The sequence below is a fragment of the Falco peregrinus genome, chromosome 12, assembly GCF_023634155.1.
Source record: "Falco peregrinus isolate bFalPer1 chromosome 12, bFalPer1.pri, whole genome shotgun sequence".
Lineage (NCBI taxonomy): Eukaryota > Metazoa > Chordata > Aves > Falconiformes > Falconidae > Falco > Falco peregrinus.
In genome coordinates this window covers 634,639-654,795 of record NC_073732.1, presented here as the reverse complement: position 1 = coordinate 654,795, position 20,157 = coordinate 634,639, and the positions used below count along the sequence as shown (strand labels likewise).

The following is a 20,157-nucleotide window of genomic DNA, read 5'->3' as shown; positions in this document are numbered from 1 at the left end:
GTCTTCACAAGAAGTTTTGGTGACTGCTATTTTGATTGTGTACACATCCCCCATTTTAAACTACCACGCAGGCTATTTATTCTTCGAAGTATACCACAGATGCGTTGCATAGGTTGACATTGTAAAACCTTCCTTCATAGTTGAAGATTGTCCATTTTTTTGATTGTTGAAAAAACCCACCAACAAAATGAGGACTCTTCCTGCAGGGCAGGAAAACAGCTGATTTACTGGATGCAGCTGCTTGTTAGCAAGCATGTGCAAAAGTGACTGTTGCATTTGGGTGTTGACTGAACAGCATACTGTATCAGGCTCTTAGAGACACATTACAGCCGAAGAAATCCTTCAATATACTGTAATTTGTGATGTCTGCATGAGCCAGCTGATGATAATTCCTCTGAAAGCAGTGGTTTTCCCTAAATGCAGTATTTTGCAGTTGTAGTCTATTATAACACATCCTGGATGCAGCGTGATGCACATAATGCAGCACCAAAGCTAGGATGCTTTGAAGGAAACTGAAGAGGTACATGAAAAATTTTTTTTTAAAAATCAACTACATTATGTAATTTAAAATCCAGCCAATGTATTAGGGTTTTCTTGCTAAAAGTGACTGATATCACACCCTTTTGGCTTCTAAGCCTGAACAGCAGAGCGAACCACCACAAAAATCATGAATCAATCAGTTGACATGTGACTTCTCTGTCCAGTCTTCCTGTGTGAGATTTTTTAAATTATTCTGAAAGTCAAAAGCAACATTATCACCGGTGGCTTGAGCAAAAGGGTTACTAAAGAAAAGGTTTACATCCAGTGGTGCAGCCGTTTCAGAGTCCCAGGAGTCTGTGTCTGTGCTGCTGGAGTCTTCCGTGGTGGTAGGTGGGTAACTCAGCTGTTCCAGCTGGTCAATAATGTCTGTGAACTGAAAGGCTGAGCTGGACTCAGAGCGGACTGAGTAGGCAGGGAAGTTCACCATGGAACTGGCCTCTGAATGGTTCGCGGAGCTGTATGTGTGCAGGGAGGACGTACCGTTCAGTGGCAAATTATTGAGGGAGCTGCTCTCAGAGCGGTTGTTGATGAGTGAACTCGTTTCAGAAGGGCTCAGGAGGCTTTGCATTCTGCTTGCTTGGGCCTTCACCTCAAACAGCTCCGAGGTATCAGATGGTCTCTCATTGCCATTGAAATCACTCCCTTCTTCAAATTCAAATTCATCTTCCATATTCATATCTACTGCTTCAGTTGAGTACCTGTCAGGACTTGACTGAGAAGAGACTGTATTTTGCTGAAGGGCATCTGTAGTTAAGCCAGGAGACTCTGACACGTGCTTAGAAAAATCAGAGCCCTTTAACTCTAAACCACTGTACACATAGGAAAATGCCTCAGAGCCCCCAGCAAAAAAGGAAATTTCTGCTGGGTCATCGTCAATAAATTCCTCTGAAACCTGTAACTGTGAATTTGCCAATGTGAAAAGAGGGGCACCCCGACTGCCGTACTGAGGCTCTCGTTCAGCAACAAAACCACCTGTGGTAAAGTCATCCTCATCATTGTCATTTTTATAAACAGCAACCCTGCACTCCTTACTCCTCCTCTCTACATCTAGATCTAGACTGCAACCACTCTCAACAACAGGACAAGCAGGGGTACAGTTTCCTGCAACACTACCAAACCCAACACCTTGGAGCATGGGAGATCCAGGCTGCTGCATCAGTTTCCTCCCTGCTTCTTCTGCTGGCACTGCAGTGTTTTTTTCTGGATTCCTTGTGTATGGCGCTCGGGGGTCCACAGAGGAAGGGCTGGTTTCTGCAAAGATGGGCAGGATGGGAGTAGGAATGGCCGATGCGTGAACTGAGTGGAAGGGGGCAGCTGCTGAGGCAGGAGACCCTGGGGTTCTCAAGCCCTCAGTGAATGGGACACTCTAAGAGGAAAAAAAAAGTAAAAACACAAGAGATAAAAAGATTTTTATAATACATAAAAACAAATGCAATATCTAGTTCCTGATGCAGAAGGAATAGGTGCTTCAAAAGACCTCACTTAACAGTAAATAAAACACTGTATACATAAATCGATCCAGCAGCCCCAGTCAGAGGCAAGATCTTTTTTGTTGATTTCTGGTAACTGGACAGAAAACTAAATCCATGTATTTTATAGCTTCTGCTGAAAAGGCATCCCCAATGGAAAGTAACACAAAACAATGACAGTGAAATCCTGTGATGCTTCCTTAACCTCCCACACAAAGCAAGTGTATTCAGTGAAACACTTGTTTCTTGCCACTGATTGTAGGAGGCATATATACAATAAACTCAGGACTTCCACAGAAAGCAGTCAGATAGCATCTGAAGACAAACTAATACTCTGAAATAGTAACATACTAGAAAGTACGACATTTTCTTTTCAGTTTGGCTGAACTCTGAAAAGGAAAATACTACTCACTTTACACTCCATTGGCTACAACTATCAAAACTGATAGCAGGCACAGAAAGAATTAAAAATGTGCATCAGGTACAAAGGTCAAACAGTGAAAGCAATACCGGACAAACAGTTGACTTGGATCGCCTTTCTTTCACTGTCATCTCAGAAAGCTGTTTGTCAGCCTCCCTGACTGCGATAGAGGGGGCCGCAGAACTGACCTGCTTTGGCATGTCTGTGTTCGAAGCACGAGTGGACGCTCTGACTTTGCTGTGCCTCCTGCAGAACAGAGAGCATTCTGTGAGGATCCAAGACACGAATCAGACTTCTCCCTTCCCCATTCAGCTATTTCCATTCTAGTAGCCAGCAGAAACATCTCAAGCTGTATTTTATCATGTTTTGCTAATAACTAGTTCAAGATTTAAAGTCACAAGAGTTGTAAATTAAACAACAGAGAGGTAAGAAATGTACAGAAAACAGAATAAAACAAGATCCAGCTGATTCATACCACTGAAGTATTCAAGAGCAACTTGGGGCAGAAGACTAGACTAAATAGCACGCCTAGTTTAACTTCTTCCTTTGTCATCAATATAAACATCTACAAACAAATGGCCTCAAAAACAGAATGAGTTAATCTGCAACAATTTTAAGAACAACTTACAGTTCAGTCAACCGTGTAATTTATGGCATATAAAATTCTACATGTTACTCCCAAAAAGCCTCCTGCATCACACTTGTGGCTAGACTCATTCTATGTCAATGATTTACTAGAAAAATCAATCTTCCATATAGAAAAGGAGCTCAACTGGAGTCCAAAACATGAAAAATATTTATTAATAGTAGTTTAACGCAAACTTTTTTATTGTTATTTTTTTAGCATTCCTATTAAATTTCTATAATCTTTCAGATTAAAGACTATGAGGCATTTCCCACACAAAGACAGGATGGCTTCGTAGTCAAGTAAGTGACAATTTTATAATGAAAGCGCACATCGTTAATTTATTTATATGTTTAGAAGTAGACGAGTATTTAAGGTCACAGTTTCAAACCTGCAGATCCCAAGTTCGATGATGTGCTCTGCCACTGGCTACTTACATAGCTTAGTGACATAAGGACAAGTCCTCACCTAGTATCAGTGAATCTTCAAAACATATGAACTTTACGATGGCCAAGTCTCACACTGTCCACGGACATTAAAATGCAACACTGAAACTTTCCTAAGCTTCTTAAATCATCACAAAATTATAAATTTTTTAGACTTAGTTCCGCTACCTTAGATTTCAGGTAGACCTTAGTAACTGAGAAGTCAACAAGTGACCACACCCTCCAGGTATCATGTATTTTAAATAAATACGCTGAAATTTAGGAAATAAGGGCACCGTGAAAGTCTCAACTACATTTCACCTTACAAAATTATTTGAACTTACCTTTCATATGGTGTTTTCTTCATCCCACTGTCCTTAATATAATCCACTAGTTGCTTCTGTGTTCGTCCACTGCGAAGCCACAAAAGTATGAAAGTTATAAAACGCAGTGGATGAGACTTACAGATGGAACGACTTTAGAATACTTTTTCCTTTTGATCTCATTTTCTAAGATATGAGGAATTCAAAAAACCTGTTATGTTTCTCCCCACCTGTATCTGAATGATGACCCTCTGGTGAAGAACACTGCTTTAGCCTTCGGCTTTGGCTGATCAAAGAGCCTAAAGAACGTGTGATATTCAACACAGATTTTCCAGAAGTTTTTACACTCATCCCTACTTCCCAAAAGAAACTCCAACGTATCTTGATACGGACCCTGGGAACAAAACACAGAAGTTAAGCAGCACATAAAACAGCCATGAAGGAGAAAAGGAAAGTACAAATAGGTGCCAACAAAAAGGCTGACCCCAGTGAGATGCAGTATTTTGCTGTCACTTCTCATATGTCTTAAAGCAATGGAAGCGATTCTGAACGCAGTTTAAATCACTTAATACCTTTCAAAAATATTTGCTTACCTTGACATTGTAAAAATGTTTTTTCTAAATGGCTTTAGAAACACGCTTAATATAATCCATTTTAAGAAATATGCATCACAAAGTTAGTAACTTGAAAGGAAATAAAAATATTTAAGTGAAACAGTAGTAATTTTAAAAGACTTTCTCCTTAGAAGTTCTGATGCTTGTCTTACTTCCTGAGATTTAGGCTCTGCATCTAATACATCTATAAACTGTACTCTAATACGCTGTCTATCTCACAGTGATCACATGAAATTTCTGAGGGTCTCTGTGAGACACATTACTACACATGCAGACAGTGTGTCCTGCTTCGGGTTTCCATGATACACGTAACTAATATTATGTCCAAACATTTCCCCACTCTCCTTTTAAACCAACCCTACGTTGAATGTAACCTAGTCAGCCAGTGTGGAAGCAACAACTTTGATGACATCTGCAATCAAAAACATCTACTGTAGAACAGCCATGCACGAAAAATAACACTTCTGCTGTACAGACATACAGAAAAGATAAGGCTGTAGCAAGAGTAAACAAGTAAAATTAAGCTCCAACAATATAATCTCAGCCACCTATTCTTTCCTGAGGGGTATCAGGTTATTCTCATTTGAATCCAGGGACTCTACCAGATTTTTTTACTCAAGCAGCACATATTCAACAGGTTCCTGGAGGGAACAGTCACATAAAGCAATTACTGTTTGTATCAGCAGTGTACTGTAGTGTTATTTTAAGGAGCTACAGCCAAAAGCACTTCCTAGCATGCTTTTACCTAAACAACAGAGATTTATTATGAACTAAGTTACCTTAGTTCATTCTGGCGGTAATAGATCAGAGAGTTCGTAACAGTGCTAACCTCCATTTATATCCAAGGGAATTATTAAACGTAACTTTATTCAGAGTAAAAGTACTGAGAAAGGATGTACCAAATTCTTGGGGTTTTTCTTTTTTTTGGTATCTTAGATTTACATGTGTGTACGCCTAAGTCAAGGGTAACCTCAGGCTGATACACAAAACCTAAAAATCTAGACAACAGACAAGGGGTGAGAAAGGAAAGATTTTTACTTGAGTAATGAAGGCAAGCCTACCATACTGAAGCTGATTTACAGAATTACAAACTCTAGAATTTTTCATAATAAAATAAAGTATACGTATTTTTTTCAACATTGACCAGCCTACTGTTACAGTAAAACTTACACAGACCTCTGGGTGGAGTTTAATAAGGAATCTTTTCCTCTTGAAGCTTAGCTTACGGACCTTTGACCAGTTGAAGGTATTGATTTTCGTATTACCCTGAATTAAAATGGTAACAGTTAAAAGTTGGCAAAAGTTTCAGAAGTAAGAGCAGCAAGCAAAATTCTGTTGCGCGTGTATAGACATATGGATGTGCACACACACCATCCCTCCAACCCATTCTGCTGGATTTTTATTTCTGGTGACAATATTCCCTTAAACAGCTTTAACTTTCAGTAGAAGGATAGCTAGAAGCGTGCAACGTCTGTCTGTCTCTGCGCAGACACTACAAAAAAGGAATGGAAAATCTAGAAAACCAGATGGGAAAGGAATAGTGTCAACCCTATCGATATGAAGAATACTTTGCAGTAAAACAAGACAAGGGTTTAATTTTATTTAACATGCTTTCTTTTTTCTCTGGACAGAACTCTAGACACACTCCTCCATGATGATTTTTCTAACTAGTCAGTACAGTATACTCAGGAGTAATTGCCACACGCATGAAGAAACCTGCCAAGCTCTTCTTGCTCACAAGCCTGCTTACTTGACTAAAACCAGGATAAAACCAGGCTCTGCCTTCCCCCCAGTGGCCCACATCAGACCTCCCCTCCCCATACCACTGACTCCCGAAGCCTCAGGGAAGGACCTCACCAGCACTCACTACCACAGCAATTCTCCTGTTACCCCCTATAAGCAACAGGAGACAAAAAAATGGTACTTCAAGAGAAAGACCCAAATGAGCTGAAATGATGGAAACCTCAGGAGCTGAGAGGCTACTGAGGACAACTGAGAACTGCAGGACTGCAGTGGCCCATGCATCTCCAAAAAAAGCTGCCCCAGCGTAAGAAAAGGACAGGTAACACACAAAATGAATGGCAAATAAGTGCCTAAATGGAAATATTTCAGTAGGTTGGCTGCCTGTGTGTTTTGTGGGGGAGGAAAACAATATGATCACATTCAAAAACAGAACTCTGATCATCAAGTTGCTTATTTAATACGATAAAAGTAGTAATTCTAATTGGTCCAATCACTCCAATGAAACAGCACTTCTATACACTAAGAGAAGCATTACCCCAGCAAAAATATACTGTAACATCAGAACAAGGGAAACTGAACAAAAATTCCAGGATTCCAGATCTATTCCAGGACTGTATCAAATGAATTGATGATTTTCTCTGAACACATACATAACTTTCAAGCAGAGAACAAAAACTCTTCTACTTTCCTGTCACTGTTGGTTTTGATGCTCTTCTCTCTGCACCAACAAGGACAAACTGCACCAAACAGTATTTTGGAGGTTTAAGCGACACTCCCTTGACCATAAAAATGTGCTAAATTTTAAAAGCAGAGACACCTGAAGTTAATGTCAGAGACTTACTCCCAGCATGTGCTAATGGAAAGACAGGCACATGTACCCAGCCTGCCCTACCCACCTTACCTGGAATACCAGCACACCCATGTGTGAAACAGCTAGATTAATTTTGGTGCCCTCACGGTCAGATGCAAGGTGAAATCTGATGCCATACATCTCCAGTTTCCGAGCAATTTCAAGCACTTGAAAGTCTGATTCAGCAGGAGTTTGACCCCTATAATGAGGAAGAAATTTAAGGAAAATCTGATTCTACAATATTGCCAACGTGGCTAATACATGTAAGTCTGAACTCTGGCACTAAATAAGAAATTGCTATCTTACCCAGCCGGGCAGTTTCACTCCAGATTAAGTATTACACTGAAACTTTTGTAATAGGAGCAACATGCAATGGCAGATGACCAACCTAAAACGCATTCCATAGACAAAGGCACTGAAATAAATGGTAACTAGTTCAGAGCTATTTCAGTTCAGAAACAATGAAGTTGAATAAACTTGAATTCAGTCCACAGAGCTCCTTGTTCTGCTTGCTGGTATACACGTTAGTAAGAGCGAGAGAGGAAAGAGCTGCACAGCCAGCACAACAGAAGCAAAGTAAATATTGCAACAGAATAACCCATTCCAGGTAGGGCTTTGGGGCTACATCAGAATTCTTAACGCTAGTACTGTTGGGTGCAACGCATTCCCTTAGTCTTTGGCTTTATTATTTCCTCCCTGCCAGGAGATCTGGAGAAGAATTTTAAAAATTAGGTATCATTTTCTGTTGAAACGACTTTGAAAACAGGAGGAAGATGTACACACATGGAGCACCTCCTTTCTGAGTGTGCATAAAATCCGAGCAAGCAATACAGAAACTGTTACAGACTCTGGCATGCACCAGTCACAGATTCAGCCTTCATTTAATTCACCAGAAGTCTGCAAGTTTGCTCAAGTCAAACAATTGACATTTTGTTTTCCTGCATGACAAAACAGTCCTGAATCATCTGTCTGTCTTTTTTTTTGTTGTTGTTTTGTTTTTTGGGGGTTTTTTTTTGTTTTTTCCCCTTCCCCCTCATTTTTCTCCACGAGAGGGAGTTTAGCAGATTAAAGTGCATTTGTCAGCTGGCTCTCAGGAACAGGAGGGGTGACCATGGACTGTGCATCTGGTTCAGATGGCAGCGCCAGTGCAGAGACGACAGCAAGCCCATGGAGCAGGAGATGTACAGTGCCTGAAACACCTCTTGCCCAGGACACAGAAGGCGGTCATGCCACCAAAACACGTGAGGTCCAAGACCCCAAAATATGGACCAACCCAAAATATATAATTTCACAAGCCTTGAGATGATCTAGTGAAACACTGGTACTTGTATTGACAAGACCTTTTTCCTACAAGTCAAAACTGTCTCTAACGGTCTGGGGTCCTGACATAGGGTTTACGACACTTCAAGAACAAGCAAATGCTGCTGTGGAAATGAAGAATTTCTTGCTTCTGAACATGCCACAATTAGACTACAAAGTAAAAAAGTCCTTGTTACAAGCACAAGCCTGTCACCTAAGGTAGTCTCTGAACTAAAAACATACTGCAAGACAACACTACCACCCAATTTTAGACATAAATACAGTCCAGGAGAACTAGCTAAGGCAGGAGACCCTTCTGTGCTAACTCCGCAGAAACAAAAGCAGCACAGGAGGTGCCAGCGCACTGGGACCAGTGACACTGCTTCAGTCACAACTGTATAAAGTGACCCCTTGTCTCCCTATGAAAATGACTAGAAATAAAAAACATTCCTTCCAAGCAAGCACAGCACAAGCCACCTATGCTACTGCATTGATTGGATTCTTCTCACAATGTGCAAGTTCACTAGAATAAACGTAACGGTACAAGGAAGACACAGGGGATAAAAACTGATTATTACTCTATTTACAACCAACCAGTGCTGAAACCAGGTTAGATTCCTGCAAACACAAAGAGAAATTTTTAAAATTCTGTTTTCCAAGAAATGGCCTGCCTTGCATAAATCTGTATTTAATTTCATTAAAACAGATGATAAACTATTTGTAGCATGATTCATTTTCATGTATAGTAGTGCCAATCACATCAGTATGAAATAAATGGTCCTGCTATCCTGACTTGCTTTTCTAGGCATGCTCCTTAAAAATACCTCCTTCTACCTACCTATAGTCATGTTTTAGATTAAACAACCTTCTTTTAGATTTCTTTTTATTTAGATTTCTTTTAAATACAAATTGAGAATATAATTTACCAGAAATGGGGATGACAACAGTAATATTAACTGCATGTAGGAATTTTCTCTACAATTGAGAGCGTAATAATGAAATTTATTTCATATGTTAACATTTTAAAAATTGAAGTTGTTAGAAGAAACAATGCTTCTTTGATTCTTAGTAAAATGCTCCTTAGGCTAACACAAACACAAAAATGCACTCAAAGTAAGCCTGAATACACATATATTTGACAACAGGATTTCAACAGTATTCTATTACCTTATTCTGGAGATGAAAAAAAAAAATATCTTTAACATTACAACTGGAAATTCAAAATTTATTTTGCCAACTGAAGAAAAGCAGGGATTCAGTGAAGTTACTAACTTCACAACTTCAGTCCATATTCAAATGTCAGTACGATATGACTGTGTACATATAAAGGTAATATAGAAAGGGAATACATAAAAGAAACGCCAAACTACATAGTCTTGTAGCTGCATGTCTACCAGTGTTACCACCACATGTACTAGTTATGTCTAAGAGCTTAAACTAGTAAAGCAGATTTCTTCTCCCCTACTGAAATGAGTAATGAGGGAATATAAGTGGTTTTATACCGGCTTTAAGTATTACTGGCATTTCTTTCATAGATTCCTTAACTACATCAAAATAGCTGAACTCCCATAGTTCCTGTTTATTATACAAGACAAAAAGGTAGATCATAAATATCAATTTTGGCCACAGCTTCCTGAGTTACACTCTGAAAGCACTGTGTATAACTCTCACCCACACTAATTCCTGCTATAATTCTTCTGAACAGAGCAACATTAAGAATGAAAGTGGTGCTTTGTCATTTAAAGAGGGTGCTGAGGATGCTAAGGCTGCCGGAGGCTGGGAAGGGGGTTTGGAAGAGAAGGGAAACAAAAATTAGGATAAAATGGCAACTAAAAAGTTGGAGCTGTGTAGTACTAAAAATTCTTCATGAACAGTTCAGTGTAACTGATGCAGAACCACTGACAGTTATTTTATGTTCCATTAGATGTGATCCAAAGCACAGCACATCTCAGTGAATAAAAAATCCCAAGAGTTTTAAGAGTGCTCTCATGCATACAACCTGCCTGCAGCTACCAAGGAAGGAGGAGGCCTTGAACGAGGAAAGCCAGGAGCGATGCCTGGCAGCTCACGCTGCACCACAAACAGTTACAAACAAGAAGCAAGTTTCAAAGTAATTATCCTCAAGATGTTTGCTGCAGACTAAGCTGCACAGACCAGCCTGAAAACAATCTGGTCTAATTTTGTTCATCCATTAAGCAGATAAATCTACTTAATCTTCCCCAGGTCAATGGACAACAGACTATCTAATACACGTATTTTCCAGCAAAAACTGCTGTCAACACAGTATGTTTTAGTGTAAAGGTTCCGTACATACATACATCTAGGCAAATACTGGTAGTGTATTACAATATTCACGTGGCAATCGGGGCAATCTATTCAAAATAAATGCTGTTAAATGCTGGGTGATTTACAAAGCATTTAAAACCAGTGACTAAAATAGAATCTTAAACATGAAGTGTCAAAACGCTGCATATGTAGATATTATTAAAAACAATCTATATATTTAAACAATATTGTAGCAAGCTATATTTTTTGCTAATTTACAAACAATTTGAAGAATTTAAATCATGGACAACTAGGCTAACAAGCTGTGAAAGAACACGAGGCATAACAGTAAACATAAATATAGATCTATCAAACCTTCCATTTCCTTCCTGATTTATGTACACACAAAAAAACCCAAAGCCATCTGAATGCAAGCAAATTATGCTACGTTTAATTCTGGACTACATTCACCCCGCAGCAAGTACTCTATTCATTCTACTTTCAGGAAGGCAGTAAGCATTGCATGTTAAGTGCCTGGGGTGCCAGCATTTAACTGCACCGCCACCAATACATGATCTTCAAAATAATTTTTTTTATATAAACTATAAAAATAAAGTCAGTAGAGTTAATCCTGGCTCTTGCTGAAGCAACTAAGTAATATAATATACCAAAAATGCAACTCATCCTGTTTATTGTTACTACGCTTGCAAAGTTAAATACAAAACCTGTATTTCTATATCTGTGGAAGTAAAAGGAAGTATTTTTAAAACAGAATGAAAAAAAACCGGATATTTAATAGAAAATTTTTCAATTCCCACCTTTCTGAATATAATATTCTCAACATATTTTCTCTTCTTTTGATACAGAATGGAACTGGGCACACAGATTCTGTTTTATTCAGCTTGATGTTCTTCTACCACTTCTAATAGCTACCGTGAAGCAATAAAAATGTATAAAAAATAAAAATCAAACAACAACTTTCTAACGTGAGGAGACACTCTACATCATTCAAAGAGACTGAGCACTCTCTGCAAAGGCAGACACATTGTCCTGCTCCCCCAACTCACGCACGGTGCCAGAACGCGTCCTGCTGCAAGTCCAGCCTGAGAAAGACAAATCGATGCTCCCGCCTTGATATGACACAGAATCCCCCTGTAAACTGGTACACAAGTAAGTGTGTCAAAGACAAAGCAAGGGCTGAGAAGAAGGAAAACAGAGGCAGAAAGAAGATGATGCAGTAACAACCTGGAGATGAGCCATCCTGCTAGGAATGGGTTTCTTTTCGTAGAAGCTATGTTTAACATGAGAAGTCCCTGTCAAAAGCAATCAGTGGAAGACAGAATCAGTCTGCTGAAGGTAAGTGGGGGAATAATAAGGTCAAGCAAAGGAAATAAAAAATAAGAATACCCCCCCCCCCAAAAAAAATATTTACACACAAGGATGCTAAGAGAGAAGTATTTTGTCTGTTTAACCGCACTGTGCACTCGCCAGGAAGCAGACAAACGCCCAAGGTCCATGCTCCTGCTTGCTTCTTCTAACAGAAATGAGGAAAAATGTGTCTACGCTCTGAGAAAGCACAGGACATTCACAACTACTAAAAATGGAAAAGGGTGGCCTGGGTAAGGGAAGAGAGAAGAGACGTGTAAGGAAGTTACAGCTATTTTTAGGACTGCAGTGCTTCCAAAGTTACATGTCTCTAGCAAAAATTTTTCCAAAGGCACAGGGGGATTTAAAACATGCATCCAAGGTACTCGGGTATTGCCAACGTTTGATCCTAACTTTTTCTAATCACATGCCTCAGCTTTTAATCTTAACATGGTTTCAATGTACACATCTAAAACACTGCCTTAAAATAAGATTTGCAATCATTTTAATAATATGGCTATATTAGATGCAATCCTCATTAAACTAATGAAAAGTAGACATATGAAGAAAGGAGTATTTTCCCATTAACCATCCTCTGACTTCTTCCAGACAGGCAAAAATACAAGCTTTCCTTACTGTAAAGGACAATTAGAAGTAACTTGTTTGAAAAAAGCCCAAACCTGATTAATAAAATTATGTCATAGAGGAGGGACCACGGTCACCTTCCAGCAGCCCAGGCTGCTCCCAGCCCCGTCCAGCCTGGCCCTGGGCGCTGCCAGGGATGGGGCACCCACAGCTGCTCGGGGCAGCCTGTGCCGGCGCCTCGCCGCCCTCCCAGCAAAGAATTTCTTCCTAATAGCTACGCTGAATCTCCCCTCTTTCAGCTTCAAACTGCTCCCCCTTGTCCTGTCATTGCGTGTCCCTCCCAGCTTTCTTGCAGGCCCCTTTAGGTACTGGATGGCTGCCAGCACGTCTGCCCCAGCCTCCTCTTCGCCAGGCTGAACAGCCCCAGCTCTCCCAGCCTGTCTCCGCAGGAGAGGTGCTCCAGGCTCCTCATCCCCTCCACAGCCTCTGGCCCTGCTCTAACAGGTCCGTGCCCTTCCTGTGCTGGGGGCCCCAGGGCTGGACGCAGCACTGCAGGGGGGTCTCACCAGAGCGGAGCAGAGGGGGAGAGTCGCCGGCCACGCTGCTGAGGATGCAGCCCAGGGCACGGCTGGCTTTCGGGGATGCAAATGCACACGGCTGGGTGATGCTGAGCTGCTTGTCCACCAGCACCCCCAGCCCTTCTCAGGGCTGCTCCCAATCCATTCTCCACCCAGCCTGTATTTGTGTTTGGGATTGCCCCGACCCCTGCGCAGGACCTTGCACTTGGCCTTGTTGGACTCCATGAGGTTCAGACGGGCCCACCTCTCCAGCCTGTCAACGTCCCCATGGATGGCATCCCTTCCCTCCAGCATGTCAACTGCACCATGCAGTCCCTGACTCCCCCAGAAGGCAGTCACAACCTTTCTATCAAGCAAGGTAAACCAAGAAAACTCCCCACAAGCAGAAGCAACTTAGTCAGATCCATGCACGTGATTAACAAAGGGCTGTTCTGTGCATGGTCTGGATGTTCTTATCCCAGATCTAAGAAATCACACATTTCATAACAAATTTGAAAGCCATCAGCCTATACTGTGTGATGTCATCAAAAACCTATCATGAAGCCATTCGTAGCTTTAGACTCCACAGCATCTTGCAGCAGTAAGTTTCACAAAGTCATTACAAGCTGTAAGAAAAGGATGTTGTTCTCCTCTTTTAATTTGCTTTGAAGTTACTGCCTGTTTGCTTCAGCATTTTTCTTTTGACATGAGAACAATAATGAAATATTTCTGTGCAATTAACGGTTTCTCTCTTCCAGCTACCTTCTACCAAGGTGAAGAATCCCAGTGTACATTTTAATTTACTTCGAAATTACTTCAAAATACTTAAACAACATCTAGTCTGTTCCTTCATCACTTCCATGTGCACCTCAAAGGTTCAAAAGCAGAAAAAAAGTAACAAACGTCTGATTTCATCAAGAATCGACAAAGCTGAACTTCCATCATACCAATAATTTCAACTGAAAATGAGTGATCATAAAAAGCAAACAGTTAATTATTGAAATTCTCAGGAACTGATTTTGCAGTAATACAGGACGTGTCTTCGCCTGAAACACAGATGCTGCTCTGAAAAAAATCCTTGTTCTGTCTTAAAAGTTAATCAGCAACAATTCCTGAGTTTACCCACACAGAGCAAAAGGAAAATTTGTGTTTCTAATACAATATTTGACTTAAAGCAAAACCATGAACAACAAACTGTACACGTGGATATTCTCAACTAATAGAAGCACTTCAGATTGCTAAATCCTGATATGCAGGGTCACAAAAACTACAGGAAAAGACCTGTTGGGTGAAATCCAGCCCCTTATCACCATTTTATCGAACACCTCTTGCTTTAACCTGTCAACTCTGAGAACTGCACAAGTTAGGAGCATTATGGCAGGTAACACTCTGGAATCTCTCAGTGATATTAACATTGTGTACTTCAAAGCCTAAATGAATGATACCGTGGCAAACATATATTGTCCAATGCAAACCCTGATCTTCCAAGTTGTATTTTGGTCACAACAAAGCCTCCCTGTAGGCTAACTTCTCCTTCACAAGCACCATGTCAACTGCCTGCTTCAAATCTTCTTCCTTACCAAAATATTTTACACTGCACACACCAAGTAGATCTTCACATTTTAAGACCAGCCAGATTAGACTGTAAAACACACACCCTTACTGTACATAGAACATGCATGGTGGGAGAAGTGGGCATTTCAAACAACGAAACATTAATTTCTGCAGTTCCTGACTGTGTGTTGGAATTAATTTTATATTTGTAGCAAATAGTTTATTTGTCCCTTAATAAATTTTACATATTTCAAATATACTCCACCTGCAAAATAGGGTATTGCATAACTTCTGATGGAAGTTCTGTCTCCCCCTCTCCCTCCATCCTTCTCCATCTCCTTTACGCTTAATGAACACAGAATGAGTACAATGCAATTGATTTCTAGTTATTTAGACAAAAGCAAGACTTAAGCATTTTATGGCAAGCTGAACTTAAACTTTATGTAGACTGGAAATTCTGTAGAATGATTTTGCCTAAAACCATTATTACAAGCTCATGATAGCTCTCTTTGGTATGTTATTAAAGGTACGCTGAAAAAAAATTACTGGAGAAAAACTACTGCCCAACAACTCTGCGCTAACTATGTAACTATTGTTCCATCCAACTTTTCTTGCTAGATGTAAATGGCATTTAACTCATACAATCTTACATCATCCTACCACGTAGTGTGCTCAACCTCCACCAAGCAGGTCCACCTGCTCCCCAGGAGTATACATTAGTGGCATACATTAATCCTCACTTACACATGCTTCCTGTGGAACTCCAGAATCTTCCCTTCAATTCTTTCCTGGTTTGGCAAATACTGGTTTGTTTTAAGGTGTTCTCGATCCTCTGATTCATCGAAATCCCCTATTTCAGCTATTACAAAAAACAAAACAATGTAAGAAGAAACAATGAAAGAAAATACATGGTAAGGAATTACAGAGACTCCAAGAGCCCGAATGTATTTTCCTTTTAAGTGCTTCAAATTTGTGCATTATGCTTTGTATCCAGCTTTATTTCACAAAACACTCACATTTACCCCAGAGAGACTTCCTGGGAATTACAGTATTATTTGAACATCGTTTGGAAAATTTAGACTTCCTTACAGTCAAAGATGTGAGACTTATAGAAGACGACCCATGAGGTGTCTAAATATTTCTTCCTTACAGATACCTCATACCAAACCAGCATATTTCAATTTAATTTTTTCTAAATATAAGTAAGAGTTATAGACAAGCCTCTACTTGGGAAGATGGCAAACTACATGTTAGGAATTGTCCAAAAATAAGTACCTAGCAAAAAGAGAAGGCAGCATTACGTGCCTATATATCCCCAGAGCACCTACATCTTGAGTTTCAGTCTCCCCTTCAAATATCCACGCCTTTCAGAAATGACATGGTGGATTTAGGAAGAGATTTATAAGAGAAAAAAGCATGCATCAGAAGTGCAAAGCAGCTTCCATCTAGTAAGACATGAAACAACCAGAAGCCTTTGGCTTGGAAAAGAAAATCATGAGGCAGGCAGAATATATGACAAACATATATAAAAATCACAAATTGAAGAAATAAATTTTTAAAAAGTTATTTATTTTTTCTGATAATAAAATAGGAAGTTACATATTACATTAAAATGCAAATGTTTTAAAAAGACAAAAGGACATACATTTTCCTACAAACCTCCCAAAAACTAAGCTGTGACGCTCACTTTCATGGAAGGATGCCAAAAATATAAGCAAATTCAGAAGGCAGACAAATACATGGAAGCAAAGTTCATCAAGGGCAACTACATAAAGAAATGCAGAGTCAATCTTTGACTTAGAAAGGCCACATGCAAAGATTACTGGATTGGTGCAGCAAAGGAAGCGATGCCATATGCTTGCTCTGGGGGCTTCCCTACAGCATCTGCTATCAACTGCTGTCAGAGAGAGTGGACTAAGTGAACTAATAATCTCATCCAAGGCAGCTGTTCTTAAAAAACACACAGCAATATCCTGTTTGAAATCAAGCCAGCCTATGAAACAAGAAAAAAAACATTGAAAGGCACTTTTGTAAAATAATTTATGTTAAAAATAATCATATTCTTTCTCACTTCTGATTTTCTAGTAGAGTAGAAGCAAGCTAAGCAAGGCCAGATGCTGAGATTTGCTTGCCAGCTCCACACTGGAAAGTCATGAGCACATCTTAATTGTGTCACTCACTGATGGTACACACACGTTGCTCTTCCGATAAAATCACCACTAACTAATATTATTATTTTACAATGCAGAATTATATAACTAATAACTATTCAGCGGTGCACATGTGAAGAGGTATTATTTAATAGCTTTTGTTTCAAGTCAGCAAGGAGGCACAAAATCCTGTTTCTGCAGCTCAGGTTGCAGATTTGTAACCACTGTATCACTTGGCTGCTGCTCGAGCTGATTTAGTGTCTGAACCTATTCAAAGTTTTCAACCTGCTCACCTTACAGGCCACGTTTTTAGGTCTTTAGGTGCGTACAGAGCGAGCGAGCAGCAACACGGAGAGCATCCAAATCAATTGCTTCCCATTTCCATTTTCATTCCAAGCAAGGAGAAAAGCTGCTGACAACCCTACTGTTGAAATTGTTCCGGCACATAATTCTAGTTTTATTTCAGCCCTGTCTCTGCACACTTATCTCCCCCCCAGCCACAGGGAAAGTGAGAAACAAAGCCAAGGAAGCACCGAGGCAGATGGAAGCAGCTGCCTGGAAGATGATGAGCACTAGTGACCTGGTTTGCAGAGCCAGGGAAAACAGACAGCACGCAAGGGGTTGGGTTTCGTAGCCTCCATGAAGCCAAAGTTATCTTGTACACAAGCACCAGCTGTTCCTCACCACAGCTAGCCCTGATGATAATCCCAGTGTTCAAAACCAATGGGGTTTACTGCATGTAGGGAAGGAAATACCACGAGACAGAAAATGCTTTTAGTTACCAAAAGCTACTGTATGCTATTTGACTTGGGTTAGCAATGGCAACATCACCCAGCGTCACCACAGTTGGGATACTCACATTGCAGAAGGTGTGAGACCAGAAGAGCGGCCGTATTGTCGCTGCAGGTCAGTCGCTCCTCTGCCAAATCTCTCTTGATTTGCAACGCAAACAGGTACCTGAGAGAGAGTTGTAAGTACTAGAGTTACAAGTAACCACCTCGACACATGAGAGAACAATAAAATGACTGAGCAGGATTTTATAAAACCAGCATCTCCTAATTCTTCTTCTCTCAAAAAACAAGGTAACACAGAAGCCTGATTTGACCATCCTTGGCAGCCAAACCAAATAACCCGTGACTAATCTAGTGCAATTTATCAGCATCAATACACACACAGGAACAAGGAAGCAAAAGGAAAATCACACTTTTAACAAGTCTGATTCGTGAAGTAACAGCAGATGTAATTTTTAGCTAGAAAGAATCTTAATGAACACTTCAAGTGATTTTATTTACTAGAAAAATGATGGAAGAACATCACCGTTTCTATTATCTTGTTAGGAAAAACAATGAGCATTTCTGCTAGCACTCAATTAATTTACTCAGTGGTTATATTTTCCAGGATTACAATGTTAGCAGCCTACAAAGACAGTACGAGGTTAAATACCATCTTCTTATACTTCTAAACTCTTAGTATTTTCCAATCAGCTGCTAAAGAGGAATAGATTTCTGTTTAACAGTTTTGTATAAGTAACAAGCTGCCTGCGAAACATAGAAGGATAGAAGAAAAACATGGCAGGCTTGAAAGTATGCTGATAAGGACCAATTTTGTAACCTAAACCAATTTTAATGTATTTTTATGAATGGAATGCTGGCAAGTCTTTTGTGCTTTTTACTTGAAAAAGGTGCAATAAGGACTCAAATAAATAGGCAGCAACTCATTACTATAAACCTCTAAACTGACAGACTGATCAATATTCTTTAGCAAATTATACCCTGAAAGAGAACAGTAATTTTTTTGTAAGAAGAATTAATTTTAAAACATTATGTATGACATTCTTGATGCAAAAAGATAACAAAAAGGTATACATTTTGAATGTGGGGGGGTTTTTTTTAGTTTTGAAGTACCGTAAGTATGTACTAAAGACTTCTATAAAGTATGTTCTGTTTTCTGCATACCTCAGCTATCTTGGTTTCTTCAATACACTCACAATAAAGTCTATAAATCATTAGTAGCATTACGAAATACCTAGATGCTCTAAGCAAAGACCAGAATCCCATAATAAATACTCCATAAATAGACAAAAATATGGTTCGTGCTCCAAAAAGCTGTATTTCTAATTAAATTCTTACAAGAAACAGCAGTTAACATAAGAAAATGGGGAGCAAAGGAAATATTTATATTGTATTTATGATTACAACGGACAATCGCATTGCATTACAGCAGTTATCATGCTGGTTTGCTCTAAAATCAGTCTGAAGGATAAAGAACCTCTGTTGATCTCTAAAAGGAATTACAACTAAAAGCAGCAAATCTGGGAAAAGCACTAAATTAGCTCTTCAAACACTGAAGTCCTGGATAATGCCCTTATTAGAGGCACAGGCTTCAAACCACGTTCCCAGATGCTGGCAAGCGGAGAGGTCTGCTTCATCTACCAAAGTTAAATTTAAAGCAAAGACTGCTTTAGCAATCAGCAAAAGAGACCCATGATGAGCTGGTGAAAAACAGTATGTGTGCTGAACAGTACTGTGTGTTTGCTAGCTGTAGAATACTTACAAGTGTAGACATCAGAAGTTTAAATTATAAAGTAATTTTTTAAAACATGTACTGATTATTTTCTGTAGGTACTGTTTAAGAATTTTAGCATTTCCTCTATAGCCCGTCTCTTTTGATACTGTAATGTTTGGCAAGCCCTAACCTGCACTGTTTTCTGTTTTGAAAAATATTTTTTCCAGTAACATTCATCTGCCAACATGTGTCTGCTAAAACTATGACAGTGATGGAAAGTGCTTTCACTCACTTTCAATGTAAGTTTTGTTTGGAAACAGATGCAACATCCTCCTACTCTTACCTTCCTATTATTTCACTAGTAATGCAAATAAAATTCTTCAAAAAATACTTTACCTAGTATATTCCTCCTGCAACTGACCCGGGTCTGGAGGGAAAAACTTCACAGCTAGACGAAGCATTGTAGTCTTTGGTCCTGCAAGAAAAACTAGTTATTTCACAAGAAATTCTTGTTCTTCATAAGTGCATGCATATTATGTTTTCTAACATGCAGAGAAATATAACACGCATGAAGTTGAGCCAGTTTTCAGCTTGCCAGCTAACTATAGGAGACCTACGGGGTATCAATAGTCCATGGCAACGGAGATACAGCAGGTAGTTCCTCTGAAAACTACCTACTCTGCTTCTGAGGCGAGTCTGCAGTCTGAATGCTGCAAAGATAGTTTCATGCAACACGAAAGCTGTAATACACCAAAGCAACTACCTTACGTCAAAACTACAGAAGCATCACAGATGACCTAGTGAGAGGCTCTCAGAAGGGGAAGAGGGTGGAGACACACCCCACAGGCTCTCCCAGCACCAAGCACT

At 39.8% G+C, this 20,157-nt stretch overlaps 1 protein-coding gene across 11 annotated transcripts in view; it reads right to left on the bottom strand.

Annotated features, from left to right (window-relative positions):
• Positions 1-20,157, bottom strand: part of FARP2 (FERM, ARH/RhoGEF and pleckstrin domain protein 2) — an 81,259-nt gene that overhangs the window by 32,835 nt on the left and 28,267 nt on the right. For 9 of the 11 annotated variants that reach the window (XR_008749434.1, XM_055817427.1, XM_055817426.1 and 6 more), the window contains exons 5-13: positions 19,687-19,765; positions 17,645-17,742; positions 15,380-15,494; positions 7,062-7,209; positions 5,588-5,683; positions 4,034-4,197; positions 3,825-3,893; positions 2,619-2,676; positions 1,666-1,906 (exon numbers count right to left, since the gene is read on the bottom strand). Coding sequence is in view for 10 of the 11 variants with exons in the window: in XM_055817427.1 (XP_055673402.1) it covers positions 1,666-1,906; positions 2,619-2,676; positions 3,825-3,893; positions 4,034-4,197; positions 5,588-5,683; positions 7,062-7,209; positions 15,380-15,494; positions 17,645-17,742; positions 19,687-19,765 (1,068 nt within the window). In the remaining variant the exon portion in view is untranslated. The remainder of the gene's footprint in view (positions 1-1,665; positions 1,907-2,618; positions 2,677-3,824; positions 3,894-4,033; positions 4,198-5,587; positions 5,684-7,061; positions 7,210-15,379; positions 15,495-17,644; positions 17,743-19,686; positions 19,766-20,157) is intronic. The other 2 variants (XM_055817428.1, XM_055817432.1) reach the window with 1 other exon arrangement.